The 22,790-nt window shown below is 38.5% G+C and overlaps 1 protein-coding gene across 7 annotated transcripts in view; it reads left to right on the forward strand.

Moving 5' to 3' along the window:
• Positions 1 to 22,790, forward strand: part of CPED1 (cadherin like and PC-esterase domain containing 1) — a 328,209-nt gene that overhangs the window by 269,720 nt on the left and 35,699 nt on the right. For all 7 annotated transcript variants that reach the window (XR_011566295.1, XM_070788065.1, XM_070788061.1 and 4 more), the window contains 2 exons: positions 8,117 to 8,234; positions 17,107 to 17,243. Coding sequence is in view for 6 of the 7 variants with exons in the window: in XM_070788065.1 (XP_070644166.1) it covers positions 8,117 to 8,234; positions 17,107 to 17,243 (255 nt within the window). In the remaining variant the exon portion in view is untranslated. The remainder of the gene's footprint in view (positions 1 to 8,116; positions 8,235 to 17,106; positions 17,244 to 22,790) is intronic.

A 22,790-nucleotide genomic window follows, 5' to 3' on the forward strand; every position in this document is an offset into this window, starting at 1 on the left:
CTCCCATGATGTTCAAAATTACTGTAACTATATGTTTTATTAAAATATTCAGCTCTATTTGTGCCATTCGTATTTCCTACCAGAGCTAGGAAAACCACAACATATGGGATCTTAGTTCTCTGACCAGGGATTGAACCTGTGCCCCCTTCACTGGAAACATAGAGTCTTCACCACTGGACCACCAGGGAAGTCCCAAGAGCTGCATTTTTAACAATCACAACCTTATATATGTTATTAGTGGACTACTTATAAGTGGGGCAGTCCATGCTGCAATACTTCTAATAGCAGTTATGGTCACTGTGACTGATCACTGTTTCCTGAGAAGACCTGCTTGCTGGTTTATATATAGCAAACATTTGTTATGTTTGGTATCACATTCTTGATAATACACATCTTTTAAAATATCTCTGTAGCCTACTGCCTATTTTCACTCACCATAGTATTTCTTCTTCAGTCTACAAATAATTAATTTGCTCCTTTGGAATATGACATAAGCTTTTCTTTCTGTCAATGTTATTATTGTTCTGTCATTTCCCAAACTGATCCAGTTTCTTCAACGTGCAAGAGAGTCCATGGTTATACATTCAGCTCCAATTCCACATTCTTTGTTCACAAATCAAAAAGAACTGAAGTTCTTCAAATATCCAGACATAAAATCATTCTTCTTTGTTTCATTTACATTCACATCTACCCTTCTGGACTCCATCTGGAACCAAACCAAAAGTGTTGAAAGACCACAACAAAGGCTGCTTTCCTTGGAGCTCACCGGAAGTGGGAAGCATTAGTCATTTCACAGGCCCCTGTCTCACTAGATTTTCCAGTCCAAATTCTACAAATCCTGGAGACTCAAATGTATTTCTAAATTGAGAATATAGGGCGCCTTTCAGAATGGACTCCAGTGAGCAGGATCACATTGGCCTCACCCTGTTTAATTTGGAGACCCAACAGAGCTTCCCTGGTGGCTCAGTTGTAAAGAACCCACCTGCCGTGCAGGAGATGTGACAGGAGCCATGGGTTCGATCCCTGGATTGGAAAGGTCCGCTGGAGGAGGAAACAGCAACCCACTCCAGTATTCTTGCCTTAAAATCCCATTGACAGAGAAGCCTGGCAGGCTACAGTTCATGGGGTGGAAAAAGAGTTGGACACAACTTAGTGAATGAACAATTTAAGGTTAAAAAAAGAGAAAACTGTATATTGCTAGTTGAGGGATTTGTAATGCATGAGAAATATAAAGAAGTGTTCCAAATATTGAGGTCATATTAGTAAATTTAATTGACTAGAGCTAATTCATCTGTTTATAATTTGTTTCAATTTCCTTTGTTCCTGAGTTCATAGGGGACTAAAAATTCTTAGTATAATATACCACCACTTTTCAGCTGATGATTATTTAAGGAAAGAAACACACACAATGATGTTATATGATAGCTCATTACTACTTGGATAATGATGTGTTGTAAATAAGGCTATGAAGCCCAAAATACAAATAGCAACTCAAAACTTCATACACAATTCGGCTACCTAACACAAGTTCTATTATTTTTAAAAAACAATTAAAATCGAAAACTTGAACTCTTACTAAAACAGGATAACATCCACAGCCATACCACCCTGAATGCACCTGAGCTTGTCTAAAACAGGATAACATCAAGCATTGAAACACATCAATTTTTAAAGCAGTGTTGTTAGAGGTCCCTTCCGCACGAAGTAGAATGACTTGACTGGCTACTTAGTTTCATTAAAATTTAAAATAAGGCAATTATATAGGTAAACCTTTTTCACTGCAAATATTTTATTAGAACAAACTAAAGTCAAAATGTCCCTTACTCCTCCATAAAAATGTTTAATTTTGTACTGTCCTTTAAAAGAGCAGCTGCTTAGTAAAAAAATTTATAAGTTTTATAAAAGAGGACAGAGCCTAGAGACTTCTCTGATAAGAATCTTTAAACAGAAGAAAATTAAAGAAGCTTCATTCATTGCCATGATCCTAAATTTTGTGTCATTAGAGTGAGCCAAGGATTAAAATTATGAGTCCAAAATAATTTTACTGATCTCTATCTACTTGACCCATTCCAGTGTTCTTGCCTGGAGAATCCCAGGGACAGAAGAGCCTGTTGGGCTGCCGTCTATGGGGTCGCACAGAGTCAGACACGACTGACGCGATTTAGCAGCAGCAGCAGCAGCAGCAGCTATCTACTTGCTGTCTTGTTCTCCAAATGCCATGCACTTGGAACTTGAATGACTATAATCCTCACTCAGTTTTAGAATGCTTCATGGTCCTCCTTCTACCTGGAACATGTACTCAGTTCCCTTTTAGTTATATTTCCTCTGATAAACTCTTAACTCTGTGGACACAGGACAGTATTAAATGACTATGCAGACCCATAGTCCTTCACAGCCCTCAGTAGGAACCAAAGCTGCCAATGTCTTGATTTGGACTTCCAGTTCCCAGAACTATAAAAGAACTTCTCTTGTTCAAAGCACCCAGTTTGTAGTACAGGAGCCATAGGAAACTAATATACCTTCAAAGGAGCTACCAATACTTTTCTGATGTCCTGTTCTTTTACTTTGCCATTTTAAATGTTGTTTTCTTTGCTTAAATTTTCTTTGCTAAAAAAAAAAACAAACATGATTCATACCAATGGTAAAATCTTCAAAAAAGTTCATTTTTGCTTCCCCATCTCTAGCCTACCATCCTTAAACTTCCAAGAAAGCCACTGTTCAGTGTTTCCAGTGTATCCTTCCGGAATCTATGTATGCACAGTCAAGCATATGCACATTTCTAGCACTTTATTTTACTAAATAAAATCAAGATGTATTTAATAATGTCCTGAAACGTGCTTTGTTGCTCTTAATATGTGTCTCTCCATCCTTTACTCTGCCTTCTTCTCTTCAGAGAATTAGTGTTCCATCATATGGATGTATAACTTGTTTTGCCAGTTCTCTGTTGATGGACAATTAAGGTGTATCAAGTTTTCTGTTATTACACAAAGTTCTCTAGTAAATTTTCTTGCACATGAATCTTTGTAAACTTTACCAAGTATATTTGTAGGATTCAATCTTAGCAGTGTAATTATATTTGTGAGTTATTTCCAATTATCTGCTAAAAAGTAAATACATCTCCTTTAATACGCATTTATATAAGTGCATTTTCTTTATGTAAAACATTCAGTTTTAGGATCACTGTGGTATGTAAAAGACGATTTCAGATGGACTATGCTGTAATGATTTATCGCTAATGTATACCTCAGCTGATTATTCTATACATATTCATTCAGTGTCTGATACTATGAATCTCCCAATAGCTACTATTTTATGGCTGGCTGACTACAACATAAGGAAAGCAGTTGTTAAATTTAGAGAAAATGTGAACATAGAAAATAATTTATCCCCTTGGAACAAGATAGTGAAATTATCTCATCAGGAACTTTGTGTCTCATGGGAAAAGGAACAGTCTTAATCTGAAAGAGGACTCTGCCTCTCTGGGAGAGGCAACTGTGCCAAGATTGTCAGGTTTGAGAGGTCATGACTAACTTACGAAGAATAGCATCATCCCCGGGAAAGGGAATGGGTCCCTCTGGGAAAAGCTGGATGCCACGAGGAATGACAGTATATTTTAAAACTTAAAATGTGGACATTTTTCATTATTTAGTGGAAGAAAGGGAGAACTGTTTGATCTTAAAAGATGATTCTATGGGGCCAGAAAGTAGGTAAGGTTTAACGATAACTACCCCAGATGGCTCAGTGGGTAAAGAATGCTCCTCCCAATGCAAGAGACATAGGTTTGATCCCTGGGTTGGAAAGATTCTCTGGAGGAGGAAATGGCAACCCACTCCAGTATTCTTGTCTGGAAAATCCCATGGACAGAGGGGCCTGATGGGCTACAGTCCAAAGAGTCACAAGACTCAGACATGACTGAGCGACTAAGCACACACACACCAGATCAAATAGTCCAATTTGATAATGCTCTAAAAACAAAGCAAAATCACATTAAAAATGAAAACTACTAATTCCTTTGTGGCCAAATACTTCTGTAAAAACTAGATGGACTTCCAGAAGAATTGGTAACAAGAACAGTGGCCGTGTATTCATGGGTAGGGCAGAGATCAAAGCCAAGTGAACCTTAATATCTTCTGTTAGTCACTAAGGCATTTCATGAAAAGTTAAGCAAATTTTTAAAATCATTTATTATATGTATATATATATAAATATACATATACATTATATGTATATATATAATACATATATATGTATAATATATGTATACATATAATACATATACATGTATGTATACATATATACATATATATACATATATAATACACATGCATATATGTATACATATAATATGTATACATATATACATATATATTATATATATCATACATACATATTATATGTGTATATATATATATATATACACACACACACACATACATACACTCTGCACATGTTTGAATGAGAAAATCTGTTAATTATCTAGTTACACTGTATTGAAAGCACTGACAGTCCATTCAGGAATTTATGAAGTCTCCAGCAAAGGGATACAGTGTAAAGGTGGAGCTTTCTGGGGTTAATTTTAAGCATCTCTGCTAACTTCTGCCTTTTCTAAACTAAGGGGCTCCAAGCCAGAAGAGCTATTATTCATTTACTTGAATATGCCTGAACTTGACCAAATTACTAATCACACCAGTGAAGAAAGAATGATGGATGCTAATGAGTTTTTCCCTTTCAAAAATTGTTTAATTTTTTATTAGTGAGGTTTATCACTTTTAAGATCTAAAGGGATAGTCAATGATTCATGTGGCCTGAGAACAGGTTTCATAAATACTTAGAGGAAGAGAGAAGTTTGGCTGCATGTTATATTTCCACGTTGGTTTGACCAGGGTTGTAAGCAGCAGGAGTGGTCACCCTGTCTGGCTCCCACTTACACTACATTTCTCTGGCTCTGTATATGTTTACTCTGCTATCATAGGCTTGTATGTGGGGTCCTGGGTATTCAGTGTCAACATTGAACATTTAAAAAATTATCATTCTCTATTGTCAGTCATTTGTTTCAGCAGCTCTGAAGTCAGGTCAGAACATGCTTCTATATTATTACAATAAATTTGTTCTAAGCTGCACCAAAGAGGACAATTAGAACAAATAAGATGGAGATTTCAGTTCAGGATTAAGAAGAAATTTATGATGATGAGCTGGATTATGCTTGAGGTCAGGGACCTGCTTTCACAGCAAGGCATTTTGCAGGTTCTAGGTATTAAATCAATACCTTTCCATTGGAAAGCTGTATCCAGAATTGCTCAGAACCACATCATGGATGATCATTCTCCCTCTGAAGAGTTTAGGGTAGATAACCTCAGAGGTGCAGCTCAAGAAAAAAATGACATATAGGTTATCAGCATATCATTTTGTTCAGTAATGTTTTTCTTTTGTGCCTAAGATGTCAGATAAATCCTTTTGTCACCTCATGACCTTTGACATGCAATTCCTTCTGCTTAAAATTCTCATCCCCCCTGAAGGATTTTCATATCCTTCAGTTCAGATATAGTCTCTCGAAAAGACTGGTTGTGACTAATATATCTGAAATAGCCTGCATCCACTCATCAGAAATTGAGTTTGGTTCCTCACAGGACAAGCCATCAGCACACCTAACAATCTGATTGATTGACAGACCAATGACATGTCCAACTTTGACAGAAGAGACCATCTGGGACCTTGGCACCTGCACACCCCAGAGACCCCAAACAAGCAATCATCTTTAGGCAAACTTTTATCTAAATCCAGACTTTTCAACATTATTTGCATTATTAGTAGATTGAACACAACATCTCAACATGAAATACCTGAATTTAGGTGATTGCGTGGCATGTTCTCAGTGTGTTTCATTTGGAATATATTATTCTGGAATGAAACAAGGTCTTCAGTTGTTTTCTTAATTATATGCCTGGGAAATCTTCCCATCTTAGTCCATTAGATCTGTCTTTATACATATTCTTTATGCATTGCATGAGGGTTTCTCTGGAGTAGACTTTAAGAACTCTAACTTTGGGGCTATGGAATCTGTGAATTTTTAAGTTTAGTGTAAATTACCTTCTGAAAAAGCTGAACTAATTTGCAGTGCTTATCATCAGTGTATAATAGTAATTATTTCTCCCTGCCCTCCCTAACATTTGATATACATATTTTTTTTGATATACATATTTTTTAAAATTCTGATAGATATATAATGCCATTAATAAAGGCCTTAAATAAAGGTCTGCTGCTGCTCCTGCTGCTAAGTCGCTTCAGTCGTGTCCGACTCTGTGCGACCCCAGAGACGGCAGCCCACCAGACTCCCCTGTCCCTGGGATTCTCCAGGCAATAACACTGGAGTGGGTTGCCATTTCCTCCTCCAATGCATGAAAGTGAAAAGTGAAAGTGAAGTCGCTCAGTTGTGTCTGACTCTTAGCGACCCCATGGACTGCAGCCTACCAGGGTCTTCCATCCATGGAATTTTCCAGGCAAGAGTACTGGAGTGGGGTGCCATCACCTTCTCCGAAATAAAGGTCTAGTCTCCACTAAAAACAAATGAATAGATAGATGAATAAATAGGTATCACACATACATGAACATGTATCATTCATAGATGTTTATTCAGACTAAATCTTCTTACATCATTATAAACTTTATGCTATTTTAATTGCTTTATTATAATATAATGAACATTTTAACACAAATCATATTTCTAATTTTAATCAGTTTCCTAAACTTCAACTTCAGTCATGAATTAAAAAATGAAAATATGTGTACTGAATCAAGATTTTTAAAAGTCCTTACACTACCCCCATTCCTTTTGTTCCCTGATGCCCTGGATCTTTTGTGTGAGATCCAGGAATCTGAGTTGGTGGTTAGGACGTTTAAAAGTGTGAAAGAAGTGACCAGCAATTGCTCATTAGAGGCAGAAATACAGAGCAAAGAAGAGGTCAAACCAATCATTTCTCTCCATTACTGAGAATGCATGATATGAAAAGGGGGACAATTAACTCTAACCCTTTACACATTCAGCAAATATTTATCGTTGTCTACTGTACACCAGGGATGGGATTTATGTGTGAGGGGAAATAATTATCCATTCTCATGGAGTATTCAGTCTAGTGGAAAAGGCACAAATAACAAATGCAATTACCAAATGGTGAAGACGAAGGAAACAAAGGATGCTGATGTGGACAAAAGCTGACACATCACTGTGCTGCCGTTTCAAGAGACCTCAAACACCAAAAGATGTTCTCCGTGCAAAATTAGGAAGAAAGCATTCCTAACAGATATTATTGCATTTTAACCTGACCTTAATCTTGGTAGACAGGGAGAACCCGGTGAGAAGGGTGGCAGTGGAACCGGATGAGGTCGGTTAGATGGACACAGGACAGGCACAGTGCCTACAGCTTTGTAGGATCAGCTAAGAGAAAACAAGAGAAGCGTGATATACTGGAGAAGACGAGAGATTTCAAAGCCAATGGATTGCCCCTCTGCAATGCATATGGCAGACTACAGAAGGCATTGCTTGGTGCAGAGCATGCCTCTTCTCTAATGAGTTTCATTGCAGTGAGCTGTTACCTACCTACTTTTATAAATATGTAAAATGTTTTAGATAAAATATACATATTTGATTCCATTTCTAGCAAATTATAGATCTTAAATAAGTGTGCGTTGAAATGAAATGCATCTGTTAAATTAAGATTCTCCCCAAGTATTTCCCATTTGTTATCTCACAGCATCACATTGTCTCCCCTTAATGTATTGTCCTCTCTTATACTTTATTTTTTAATGAGTCAACAACACAAAGGGATATTTTTTAAAATAACTAACACCTATTTCTTTAAAAATCAGCAGAGCAATAACATGACTATCAATGCCAAAATAAAGATTAAGTTATCATTAGAATTTATATGAATCCCCTAATAGAAGCAGCTATTAATAGCAAAAACAACTATCAATGGATAAATATCAAGAGAAGGGTAAACATGGATTGCTCCCTTTTATCCATAAAGGTTATTTGGCAGAGGAAGTCGTATTTTTGAGGTTTTATTACTACAGGTCAGGTTAATTACTATGACAGCTAACTTTTATCATTTTAATGCAGGATTGTGGTTTGCTGATTCAGCCAGAGGAAACCTGTGGGTTACAGCCTATTTCCTCTGACTACATTGAAGCCATTTCACAGCCCGAACTAAAGACTTGTCCATCTGGGGATACAAAAGGTGACTATTACACTATCATTTCTTTTTAAAAAAAAAATCCCTTAGTATACATAAGTAGTAGATGGTTACTTAAGCTATTCTTCTACAAAAAACTCAAGGTGATCTGGTGCTTTTTAATTACTATGAACTGCCACACATATAATTAATGAAAATGCATTGTTTGAGTATGTGAAATATGTGATTAATCAAATCTGTTCCTTTCACCTTCTGCTTTCTCCTTAGTTTAATGCATATTCACCATAGATCTCAGTCAAAAAGTCATAGTATAGAGCCTTCCCTTGAGCCCCTGACTTGTTTTCCTTACTATATGTTTTCATAGCACCCAGTGTTTTTCTTCCTTTGCAGCTTCCACAATTATTTAAATGATTGTTGTTCATTGTTGTTCAGTTGCTAAGTCGTGTCTGACTCTTTGCGACCCCATTAAATAATTAAGTATGTAATTGACTTTGATGTCAGTGTTCCCAGGCTGTAAGCTGGATGAGGACAAGGGGTCTCAGTTATTCAGACTCTACCAATTCACTTAACATTATAATTTCTACAGAGTAAGTACAAAATAAGTTGACCTTGTGAACCCAAAGAACTGCAAAGGATAGAAGCTCAGTTTTATATCATTTCTTCAAGTTAAAAAAAACATCTTTGGGAGTGGTCACTAATGTCTCCCATATATTGAACATGAATAGAGGCAGGGAAATTGGGATGTCAAATTCAAATTACATGTCCTGGCTATTGTAAACAGTGCTACAATTAACACTGGGATACAGGAAAGCACACTAAATGTCCATCAACAGAGGAATGGATAAAGAAGATATATATATATATATATATATATAATGGAATATTATATTACTCAGCTATAAAAAGAAACAAAATTGGGTCATTTGTAGTGATGTGGATGGACCTATAGTCTGTCATATAGAGTGAAGTAAATCAGAAAGAGAAAAACAAATATCATATATGTATGGAATATAGAAAGATGGTACATATGAACCTATTTTCAGGGCAAGAATAGAGACGCAGATGTAGAAAATGGATGTGTAGACACAGAGGGGAAGGGGAGGGTGAGACGGATTGGAAGATAGCACGGGCATATATACACTACCGTGTGTAAAATAGATAGCTAGTGGGAAGTTGCTCTGTAACACAGGGAGCTCAGCTCAGAGCTCTGTGATGACCTAGAGGGGTGGGATGAATGGGGCGAGAGGGATCTCCAAGAGGGAGGGGATGTATGTATATAAATAGCTGATTCACTTCATTGTACAGCAGAAATTAACACAACATTGTAAAACAATTATACTCCAACAAAGTAAATAAATAGAAAGATCCACTTCTAAACAATTCAAATTGCAGTACTCATCCTGCCTAAACCGAGGGCAGATCTGGAATGAGACTCTTTGGAGGCGCTGTCCACTTCCCCTGTTTCTTTCCTTCCTCAGCATTCTTCTTTGAGTGGAGACCAGTGAGGTTAAGCCAAAGCTGGGACTAAAAATACCTCCAAGGCAGTAAGAGGAGCAAAGAGCATCTCCTCTGCGCTTCCTGGTTACCGCTCTGGCATCCTGACCCAAGGTCTCCCTTCATCTAAAAAGTCTGAGAAAACACTCAGGATCTTTTCTACCCTTGCCATGAACTTCACACTACAGCTTGAATGGGATATGAGTTTCACAAATGGGTGGGACAAATTGCAATTTGGCATGCACGGCTAACAAACGTGGGCATTTCCCAGTTCTGGAACATGTGTCCCAAATAATAAATTACAGACAGTGCATAGAGAGGGATTTACCCATTACGGTGTGTCAGGTGGTATGATTTATGATTCTCGGCTAAATGAGATATATACTCTTGTATACAAAGGAGACATCCATATGTCTAGGTATTTTATTTAATCAGATTACAATTTATGAGAACCATAAAACAACTTAATTCGATTCCTCCTACTGAACCAAGTCAAAAGTTCTTCAATAAAAAGTTGAAGGTACATTACTGAGATTCCTCAAGAAGTGGCAATTTCTTCTGTCTGTTAAACTTATAGTAACTTTTGCCAAGCCCTGTTCTGAAGCTGTCTCTGTACCTGGTCCTTACAACAGAGGCTGCCATAAAACAGGAGCCTTCTGGGAACTTGAGTAGTTAGGCTTCTTTGAAAAAAACAAATATTGACTCCTCAAATCAAGCGCATATTCCTCAGCCTGACAATAATCTGACCCATCCTATCTCTCCTAACTCCTCCCAGACTCTGGACCTCATTTCATACTGATAATCGGCTGCAGGACTCCAGCTCTTGTCCGTGCTGATCCCTGCTCCTAAAAGTCTTCTTCCCATCTTGAGCCAAGTTCTCCTGATGCCATATCCTCTTCTCCAGGAAGTCTTTATTTACCGCCTCACCCCCAGATTTGCTTCTCTTTTATGTGACTCAGATGGTAAAGAATCTCTGCAGTAAGGGAGACCTGGGCTTGATCCCTGGTTCAGGAAGATCCCCTGGAGAAGGGAACAGCTACCCATGCCAGTATTCTTGCCTGAAGAATTCCACGGACAGAGGAGACTGATGGGCTACAGTCCATGGGGTTGCAAAGAGTCTGACAGGAGTGACTAACACTTTCACATGCACCCAGAATGTTCTATGCACATGTTTTCAAATAGCACTTACCTCATAATGTTTCAGGAGTCTGATTCACATGTTCCTCTCTCTCTAATCAATAGTCTTCAAAGGGGAATAATATAGCCAAGCAAGGAGAGAGAGAGAAGTACAAAACGGCACAGGGAAGAGGCCAGTAAAGATGAAAATATATGTACCTTTATTTTTATATAATTATGCTTATTTTATATTTTATGATGGAAATAATATATACATATGAGTATATGTACATGTAGCACAAGGTAGGTGTATTAACATGTAAAAGGTGCATCAGCCATAAGTGTGTCCTGAAGGCTGCATGAGATTTCAAGTGTGTCCAGAGCAAAGACTGTACCTTATTCATCTTTCAGTGTCAATATATGATTTAAAAATTGTTGCTGAACTAAAACCAAGATTCAAGCCCTCCTCTCTTTCACAGAAGACTGTGAAATCAACCAAGGGTAACCCCTCTACCCTTGAGGTGCTAGAGACCTAAAGATTCAAGGTAAATGAGTGAGTTCAGAGATAAGTTTGCAAGGATAGATTTTTTTTTTTTTTTTCTTTTTCTCTCTTTTACTCCTGGAGATGATTTAATGGTAGGACTCCCCTCTGTTGAAAGAAGTTGTCACACTAGACACTGAAGGATGTTTATTTTGGGTGCTCTAGATTTAGCTTATAAGGTCATAGAATGGTCCCCAAACCTTATTTTCAGAGCACATTACAGTTATCTGCCAGAATTGGATCCATTTTTTTTCTCTTTGAAAAATGTTCTTTTAATAACACCAGCTAATATAATTTTGAGTGACTTTTTTATTAAGTTGAATTTTGAAAATAATTTAACTATAAAATACAACCTAAGAATAAAATATTTTACCCAGGAAAGAAAAAAATAATTCTTCTAATTTGCAGACAGAAGTTTATATGGTCACTGAATGAGAATTACCTTTAAAGAAAATGGTTTAGATTATATTTTATAATATATAAACAAAAACTTTTATCATATCTTTTTGGAAGGAAATATAGCAACTTATACTTTAATAATTCTAATAATATTGAAAATATAGATTTTTTTTTTCTTCTCAATTAAAAACTTCCTTGTTTTATAGCATTATAGAGTCAGGAATTAGTGCTATTGTTTATATGATTTTACGTCTTACTAAATCACAAAGTTTAACTTCTTTTCTCCATTATATCCCCCAATTCAATTCACATAAATGGCTGAAATCTAACTTGCATTAAATATAAAGCTATAATGATAAATTAAATAACTTCTCCCCAAAGGTAGTTTCATTCTTCAGAATGTTATTCCCTATGACATATGTCATATTTTATTTCAGAATCACAGCTTTGATTCATTCATTGTTTAAATATATAACATAGAATGTATGCCCTCCTTTTTGACAATTTTTAGTGAGCTGGAATCATTTAAAATGTCAAGAAATCCCAGTCCTGCAGATGTTATACAGATGTCTATTTCAAGTAGTATTACTAACTCACAATAAAAAAGCATTGTTAAGCAATACAAAACTGCAAAGAGTGATGACTATCAATACATGGTCATATGAACCACTGGGGCTGAATTTTCAGAGACCCAGTCAGGCATCTTTTTTATGTGCATGTGATTTTATGCTCACAAAGTAATGGTACCCATATTAGGATCTTTGTGCATGCAATTGGTCACGTTTCTTCAGCCTTAGCAGCAAATGGCCAAAGATCTCAGTTTGTGAAAAATTAGCTGTCAACAAATTTATCGGGGGAGACAGTGTTTGGGCAAAGAGGATACACATGCTGTTAGAAACTCAAGGTTCTGAGGAAAACTGAGCCTTTCAAAGTATTATTAAATAATATATCATTGGCAGAAACACATGTGTGTCCCCAACATGCCACCATCTTATGAAAAAAAAATAATAATCTATTTAAAAACAGTCTCTGAATACATGAACCCACTGAGCAAATTCAGCTTTTAAAAATAAAAATACATGTATTATGACAACCTGTTTGTGGCTTTTCTGTCAGTGCTACCAGAGAGATTGCTGAGCCATATTGCATTTTCGACTGATGATTTTGTGCTGCTCTAACCTAACATGATGAATAGATCAGCACTTTGGAGACTCTGAGACTTCAATTCTGGTCCAGCCCTGTCGTTGACATGATCCTACTTCCATTATTTAACATCTTAGGTCTCAGTTATCTTCACTTTAAAAGAAAAGGATGGAAAAGAGGTGATCCCAGGCCCCTTCCAACTGCATCCACAACCCACAAAATCTCTATGAAAAAAAAAAAAAAGACTTTTTCAGAAGGAGATTTTCTTGAGGAATTCTTCAACGAGGGATAAACTGAAGGCCATGTCTAATTCAAATTGTATTAGGAGCCAAACAAATATGTGAAGGAAGTGGATTATTGATTACAAATTCTGTATATCAGGGCAAAATCAGAATTAGAATATTCTGAATGAAAACCACAGAAGAATTATAAAAGAGAATTGGATGGAGAAACAAACACTTTTGAAAACAGTCTTCATTTTGCCATCCACAACCCAACACCACTCCCAAATGTTTGGTGCTGTAGCTTTTAGTATTAATACTATTCTCTACATCTGCGAACTTTGGAAACCCCTTTCACTAAGCAGACCTTCTTTTTCTCCCCAGTATACACAATCTGTCATGGACAATAGTCACTTCCTCAGTCTCACTACAGTCAGGTCTGTCTCTCCACTTAAAATCACCCATTGTACCTCTCTGAATCTTATCTATTCACAAATACCTCCTCACATCTTATCTGCTCCCATGGAACCTGCCAGACAACTCTGACTCCCATGCTGTCTTTATTCTGAACTGCCATGGTTTGCTTAGGGTGAAGTGGGGTGAGGGCAGGAAATATATTCATCAACATCTAGTGTAAAGGCGCTGTGGCAGATGCTACACATATTTTTCGTATAGAGAAGTAAGTGTAATCATGAAAAGATTAAGTAATTTTTCCAAGATAAACAATGGTCCTCAACCTTGACTGCATATTGGAATCACCTAAAAAGCTTTTAAAAATACACTGATGCCTGAGTTCCACATCCAGTGGTTCTGATGTAATCCGTCTAGGGCACAGGCTGGGCGTGAGGATTTTTAAAACTTTTCCAGCTGACTTTTAAAAAAATTTTGTTTATTTATTTTTGGCTGTGTTGGGTCTTCTTTGCTGCACGGGCTCTTCTCTAGTTGCGGTCAGCGGGGACTACTCTCTACTTTTTGATATGTTGGCCTCCCATTGCGGTGGCCTCTCTTGTTGCAGGGCACAGGCTCTAGGGCTGCCGGGCTTCTAGTGGTTGCAGCTCGTGGGCTCTGAGCACAGGCTTAGTAGTTGTGGCACGTGGGCTTAGTTGTGCCACGTCAAGTGGGATCTTCCCGGACCAGGGATTGAACCTGTGTCTCCTGAATTGGCAGGCTGATTCTTTACCACTGAGCCACCAGGGAAGTCCTCAGATGCTTTAATGTACTGCACTGAGGTCTACAGAGCTCCATGGAGGCAGAGCTCAGGTGTGTCTGTCTCCAAAGCCCAAGATCTTTGAGTTCCACTCATTTTACTCAATTATGAATTACCTATTCTTAAGCTTTTGACATGTATAAATGGCAATTTTATACATGTAATTTAACCCTTCACCTGATTATGATTTTTGAAGTTTCACATTATAGTTAAGAGCATGGACTCTGGGACAGTCTTCAGCTCCAATCCTGTATATTTTAAATTAATATACAGCCACCTCCTAGCTAAAAGATCTTGGACAAGTTACTTAACCTTTCTGAGCCCCAGTTAATACTGCAATGGCGATAATAATAGGGTGGTTCTGAGACTAAATAAATTAATGTATTTAAGTGCTCAGAATATCCAACATCTGAGAGGTGCTATAAAAATGTTGACTATTTCTTTTTTAGTAATATTTAATAACTATTTCTTTTTAGATAACTATTTCATTATCTTATTTTACCAACAATAATGCCTAATACCTAAGAGGGTAGATACATCAATAATGTATTGAATTAAAATCCTACTAGCTAGACAGTGATATGTATATAGAGAAATGGAAGGTCATTCACCAGACCTGAAATTTTGGAGATGTTACTTAATGGGTGGACTTTGAATGAGGCAGTTTTCTGGAATTCTCATTAAGTTTAAAAATCAAAGCAAAGAAAAAAATTTATGGTGAGAGGAATAAATAAGTCCACATTGCTTTTGGATGTCCTGTATTTCAACTTCCTGCTCCTGTTGACACAATTTGCCCCAAAGCAGTTCTGCTGTATGTTTCCTTCTCTTCCTTGGAAGGCATGCTGTTCTCATCTCCTTTCCCTTCTATTTTCTTCTGTCTCTCCCAGTTTCTCTTTCTTAATATACACATACTTTTTCCCTTTCTGGGATCCACCAGTAAGAGCCATAAACTAGATCTGTTTCTGTATTTTATTATTTGTAACTATTTCCACCCACACAAAAACTCACATACACAATTCTGACATTCCTGAGTCATGAAATGCAAAGTGTATTTTACCATCCCCTGAAAATAGAAATTCTTCCCTCTAAAATTAATGTCACAGGCTTCCCTGGTGGCTCAACAGTAAAGAATCCGCCTGCAGTGCTGGAGATGTGGGTTTCAGTCCCTGGGTCAGGAAAATTCCCTGGAGGAGGGCATGGCAACCCACTCCAGTATTCTTGCTGAGAAAATGCCATGGACAGAGGAGCCTGGCGGGCTACGGTCCATGAGGTTGCAAAGAGTTGGACACGACTGAAGTGACTAGTATGCACGCAAAATTAACGTCACACCAGATACTTTTGTTAGCAGAACCACAAATCAAAGCCAGAAGGGATAAACTTGTTTAAAACTTTCCTTTGTAACTCAAAAAGTAGCCGGGAATATTTAGCTCCTCCATATTTTGAAGAGAAACGTGAAGCGGTAACATCAGCGAGATCTTTGGGGTACAGCGGATGTTTGCTGGAGACGTCAAGATATTCGCCACAGAAAATACAAATAACTGCTCTGTATTTAACATGCTGATTCAGTCTCCATTTCTGAAAAGATGAATAGGAGAAAACAAAAATTGAAATCCAGGGGCTTCCCTGGTGGCTCAGTGGCTCCTTCAATGCAGGAGACACAGGTTCGATCCCTGGTCTGGGAAGATCCTACACGCTGCGGAGCAACTAAGCCCGAGCGCGACAACTATTGAGTCTGTGCCGCTAGAGCCCAAGAGCTGAAACGACAGAAGTCTGTTTGTCCTAAAGCCCTCACTCCACAACAAGAGAAGCTACCACAATGAGAGACCCAGGCACTACGACTAGAGAAAAGCCAACAAAACAAGGAAGCCCCAACACAGCCAAAAATAAAGAAAATTGTTTTTAAAAATCCAAATTATGTCTTGATATTTTTCTAATAAATTATTAAATAATTAATGTGACTACTCACCCTAAAAGCTGCAACATTTGAATACATGTTACTTTATCCATAAAATAAGAAAGATCTTACATGCAGCTTTTTAAGGATATTCATTTATCTTATAAGCATTGACCAAAGCTTGTGCCTTACTCTGTGCCTGAACTTAGCTAGTAACAAAGGTGAGTAGGATACATAATTGTGCTGGGTCCTTTAACTATATAATCCCATTAAATCCTCATACCAATCATGTGAGAAGAATAGTACACTCCACTTCTAACAGATGAAAAAATTAAGGCAACAGAGCTAGAAAGAAGTGAAGAGATTCACAGCAAAAAGGCCATATATCAAATTAAGACTATTCTTCAAAACAGCAAATTATCAGAATATTAAAATAACTGTCTTATTATATATATTGAAGCTCTTGATAGCAGAGAATATGACTATTGTTGGATTGGTAACTAAGCATGTGTTAGGCTAGGAAATATGTGTGGCCAACTACGTCAGTGTCAGTGACTCCCTATAGACTTCAGTCCTATGAAAGACCTCATGTACTGTTTGAAAATAAATAATAATTGAGTAGTACCCAAACACTTTAATTTTTTTATAAGCATGTGTTTTCACAGAACAGAATTCGTACTTGACTTCAGCATGAACTGTGTTATTTCAGAACATGACTACCTGATGTGATTCTGTTTGGTTGGCAGGAAGCCATGCACTGTTCCCCTGGGTTTATATGAGTGTGGTCTCCTTACTGTGATTTCTGCAATGGTGTGCCATCCATCACTGAATTCTAGACTTTCGTGCAAACTGTAACTTCACCCATAGAAACTGAGCCAAAGAAGTTTTGCTGTCTATTTCAGGCCAGTGGATCGTGCCTTGCCTTAGCTGTTCAGATAACAGGACCTGTGACTGGAGAGAAATCACTTGGCAGCCTCACCACTGCCAATACGGTGTCGTGACTAAGCCTCAACTCCAGCAGTGCCTGGGAGGAAGGAAGGTAGGTTCTGGATTCTTCAGGGGAGACTTTTCATTTAGGCCGCCTGCAGAACTGAAAACCACACCATTGTTAACTCCTAGACCCATGCCTGCTCCTTCACTCTGCAGAGGAGGACTAACTGGATGCAGTTTGACTTTTTGAATGGGTGCCTTATCATAGAAGAGCCTTAACCGTTTTTGCTCAAAATGCTCAATTGTTTCATTGTTTCCAAAGAAGTCTACTTGACAGATTGAGGCTATTAAAATCGTGTCCTGTGCTGACCCAGTTCCATGCTGGTTTTCTCAGCACACATGGGTAAGAGCTGGCCACATCAACTGACAGTTGGTGGTTCCGAGCAGCTGGCCTTGTCAGCGGCAGCTCTCACAAGGCACTGCAGCTGAAATGGCCATCTGTGGCTCACACAGGCAGTGGAATGCTTCTGCATGTAAGACTTCTGCTCCAGCTTACCCCGTGCATGACACTGTTTTTACACGCTAACCTTCCTGATCTTCTCTCACATTCCCCGGGCAGGTCTCGCGTGGACCTCGCTAGACTGCTTTTCCTTTAGGGCGGCTTCTAAGCTGGTTTCTTGGACATGTGGTGTCTCCTTGCTAGGAGTGCTCTGACTAGGTAGATTCCAGCAGAGTTCTCGGACCTGCAAACTGGGCGAATAGACTGAGATGCTTGGGTAATGTGAAGTAAGTAATCCTCCAGATTTTTAAGTAGTTTTTAATTAGATGGACATGTCCTTGCAAACTATGTGTAAGCTCTCAAACACAGGCAAGACTGATTTAAAAAACCAACTTTTTAAAGATGCTCTATGAATCATAAAGAAAAAGAAAGTGTTACTCAGTTGTGTCTGACATAGTGCAACTGCATGGACTGTAGCCCACCAGGCTCTTGTGTCCATGGAATTCTCCAGACAAGAATTCGATACATAATGATCACTTAATAAATATTTGTTAAGTAAATGAATACATTAAAATCTTATTTATTCCTAATCAGAAATCTGTGCAGCAGCTTTCTACTTAAGAATATTGAAGTTCAGAGAGATTAATTCATCTATGATCATACATGTATGTGAGCTGCCACAATTTAGGCAGTTTTCACCACCAATCTGGACAATCCAAACTTCATATCCTAGGAATGTAGGACTGGAAGCAATGAAAGTACTTGTTTGATTTAAGAAGTCAGACTTCTCAACCCTTTCAGAATATCATTCTGATGTCAGAATTTATAGTGTTCACAAAGATTCCAAGTGAAAATGTTTATAGTGTTCACAAAGATTCCAAGTGAAAATGTTAGTCGTTCAGTCGTGTCTCACTCTGTGACTCCATGGACCATAGCCCACCAAATTGCTCTGTCCATGGACTTTCCAGGCAAGAATACTGAAGTGGGTTGCCATTTTCTTCTCCAGGAGGTCTTCCCAACCCAGGGATTGAATCTGGGTCTCTTGCATTGCAGGCAGATTCTTTACTGTCTGAGCCATCAGGGGTTCCCAGAAGTCAAGCTTCTTCATACCTTTTCAGAATATCATTCTGACCTCAGAATTTAGAGTTTTCAAGAAGATTCCAGGATGTCACCATATATTAACCTGAAAGTAGATGTTAAAACTCATCACTAAAGTCTATGGCTTTGGACAGGACACTGTTGCTCAGGCTTATTTTCTTCATCTGTCAATAAAAAAAAAAAAAAAAAAAAGGTGTGAATCTTTATGATCTAATCCCATGCTGCAGATTAATCAACTTTGTAAAAAGTGAAATACCTTCTTACCTGTCAGTCTTAAAATACCCTAGCCTGAGTGTCTTGAATAGATTTTTATTTCTCACTTTTCTGGAGGCTGAGAAGTTCAGGATCAGGGCCTTCTGGACTTTTGTTGGCTACCTTGCTCAGATGATAAAGAATCAGTTTGCAATGTAGGAGACTCAGGTTCCATCCCTGAATCAGGGGTCAGGAAGATCCCCTGGAGAAGGAAATGGCAAACCACTCTAGGATTCTTGCCTGGAGAATTCCATGGACAGAGGAGCCTGGTGAGCTACAGTCCATAGAGTTACAAAAGAGTTGGACACTACTGAGCAACTAACACTGTAACACATTAAGTAGAGAGAGCCAGAGACAGAGAAACAAAGACACAGAGAGCTCGTTTTCTTCTTCTTATAAAGACACAAATCCCACCATGAAACCTGCACGCTCATGGCCCCATCTAAAGCTGAAGGGGGCTTCCCCAGTGGGCCCAGTGGTAAAGAATCTGCCTGCCAGTGCAGGACACCCAGAAGACATGAGTTCGATCCCTGGTCGGGAAGATCCCCTGGAAGAGCAAATGGCAACCCACTCCAGTATTCTTGCCTGGAAAAGTCCCACGAATAGAGGAGCCTGGCAGGCTACAGTCCAAAGGGTTGCAGAGAGTCGGAACTGATTTAGCAACTAGACAATAACAGACCTGATTACCTCCTAAGGCTCCGCCTCCTACTACTGTCTCCTGTTGAGGGTGGGATGGCGTTAAGGTTTCAACAACTGAATTTCGGGAGGACACAAGCATGAAGACCACAATGCTGTCTTTGATCATTTCAAGGCAAATTATTAGCAACTCTACAAAGTAATGATAGGAAAAAGGGAAGATCTTCTTCTTACCTGTTAGAGAGACATGGCGTTACGAAGGCTGAAAATAAAGGCATGTGTTCAGATCAGGGGATCCCCACACAGACCAGCCAGGGCTTGTCTTAGTGACTCTTTGGGTCGAGAAGTGTCCTTCAGACGTGCAAGCTTAGAAACTCAAATTTACCAGCACACTGACCGTGGTCCATGGTCCTTGTAAATTAGTATCCTGGTCTGTTTTGTTTACCAGGATGCTAATTTATTCTATACACAATAGGGAAGAATTGTACATTTTTATCAGAAGAGCACAACCAGAATTAGCAAAATCATCCCGCAAGCAGTATGGAGAATGCCTGTGGGGAAGAGAAAATGGGTGTGGATGCCAGGGAGGCAGAGGCTGCTTAATGGAAAAATTCCATCATCGACACTGAGAAAGCAAAGAAAGTAAAGAATATGTATAGCATAATTCCATCAATGTAAAACCTAATGCCTCCACGCTTACATACACAGAAAATTTCTGGAAGCAACAAGCCTTAAGAGTGATTACGTAAGTGCAGGGGAGTGGGGAAGGAGTGGGATGGTGACAGGATTGGCCATATGTACTGCCAGGCTGGGGGCGAAACGGAAAAATGGGACCCTGTGGTCAATAATTATTACGAATTTTGAGAAAGTAAAAGCAGAGCCAGAAAGCAAGTACAGGACCCTTATACACACAGACCCTGTGTGAATGCCCAGGTCATATGGCCACAAAGCCAGTTCACGTAATAAATTATGGTTGTGTGTGTGTGTATGTGTGCCATGGAATCTTCCAGCCAAGATTATTTGATTGCGTTGCCCCTTCCTTCTCCGGGGGATCTTCCTGACCCAGGGATTGAACCCTCATCTCTTGCGTCCCTTGCATGGGCAGGCAGATTCTTTACCAATGCACCACCTGTGTAAAGATACCTTTTTACATACAGGTTTTCTCCACTATCCACAAGTAGAGCTCTCCAATGAAGTCTTTGGTAAATCGAAATAGAGGAAGCCAAAGAGTACTCCCCATTTTCTGAAAGTTCAATTTATAGTATTTTGCTTTCCTGAAACTCCTATGTTAGTACCTGTTTTTGCTCACCAAAAGAAACCTAAAGAGGATTTTTGCTTTTAGGGAAAAAGCCTTTACTAACGTAGGTCTTTCATGAAAAGAAGTGGCATAAATTGAACTTTTGGAAAGCAGGGGATACATGTGTGTATTACCTTTATTTTTACAATGGGTGAGCACCTTTTTAAATCCCCAAATCTGTATTTTTAAAAAGCTGTATACATCAGAACTTGGGCAGAGGTAGTGGAGATGAAAAGCAGGGGAAAACAGAAAGACATTTTGTATTCCGAATCACAGGATTTGGTAATGTGCAGACAGGTTTATGTACTCATAAACCACACAGCACAGAGATGGTCGTGTCAACATTCACAATTACGAGTATGAAACAGCACTTATTTGCAGAAAGTTCCACTTATGATTAGGGGTTGGTAACAGAATATTGTCCCTGCACATCTATTTCTTATTCTTTCAGAGTAAAATGTAAATATACCTGTGATCTTGAAACTCTTTCCTTTCATTACTGAGACAGTTTCTTATCCTACCTAGAACTTTTTATAGTTACCATTCTATTTCAAAGACATACGTGAATTGGCCAAAAATTTTGTTCGGATTTTACCATAGGCTGTTCCATAAGATGTTATAGAAAAACCGAAGTGAACCTTTTGGCCAGTCCAGTACATGTTAAAGCATATCGTTACAAAAATAGAAAAAGAAGTAACACAAACATTTTTTATAAATGCTCAGCTTTTTGGGGAGGATCGGTAGGGGACACTTTTTGCCATGTCAAGCGTTCAAGAAAAGAAACATATTATTTGAGTGATATTATACAGAAATTTACTTTCAAATGCCTAAGTACAGCAGGGAGCAGTAAGTGCCTCTGACTGGCTCTCAGGAATGAAGTGACTTTTTTAATTCATTGAAGACATCGAAGTAACTCTGCTGCCCCAGGTCAGAAACGTTGCAATCTCAGTTCTCCCTGACATGTTATCACAGAGTGGAATCCAGCTGATCACTTAACACAGTTAAGCCCAGATCACTTTTTCTAACTTTTGGGCTGTCACCTTGTCTATTCATTCACCTAGCTTTTGTTGAGCTATGAATCTATTCTAGGTGTGCACAGCAGGATTCTCCGGGTGCCAGATATCTAGAAGGAGAAGACAAATGAGAGAGGAGTGAGACAAATGAGAAGACAAGTGATCTTTACAGTATAGCACAATCACTGCAGAGGTTGGGAAAAGCCCAGAGGCTGATGCCTGACGTGGCTGGGAGAGTCTTGGAGAGTTGCTGAAAGAGAAAGTGCCCGGGCAGAGTGGTGTTGGTAGTTATAAGCAATCTACCAATCACATGATTTTGAAATAGTTTAATTGAACTAGAAAAAAAAAGATCTTCATTTTTCTCAAAAGAACCTGCAATGAGGGTCATATCACTCGAGCTTAGTGCTTCCTTTGATTTTTCTCTTACTGCAGGGAACAGAGAATGGAGGGAACAGACAATGGGCAGGAACCAAGCAGGTGAAGGGTACATGGAGATGATTCTGAGTTACTCATGTTCAGTTTGCTCCAATTTATGCATCTTGGATTGTGTAAAAGTGGAGACATACCTAGACATGCAATTTCTAATGCTGCAGTGCCCTTCCTCATTTGAAGGCTTTCGATTAATATGGAAAATTCAATTTCAATTAATATGGAAAATTTTACAGTGAGAATCCAACCTGTCACTGTTCCCATGTATAGTAGTACAAATACGTTGTGCTACAAAAAACAGAACTTTATTTTAAATTTCAATCAAGGTGACCTTTAAGGAAATACATTAAACTGAGTTATCTTTTTCCAAAGAACCAAATTTAAAGGAGATAGAATTTGGGCCCATGAGACTTACTGGAAAGTTAAGCCTTC

The sequence above is a fragment of the Bos indicus genome, chromosome 4, assembly GCF_029378745.1.
Source record: "Bos indicus isolate NIAB-ARS_2022 breed Sahiwal x Tharparkar chromosome 4, NIAB-ARS_B.indTharparkar_mat_pri_1.0, whole genome shotgun sequence".
Taxonomy (NCBI): domain Eukaryota; kingdom Metazoa; phylum Chordata; class Mammalia; order Artiodactyla; family Bovidae; genus Bos; species Bos indicus.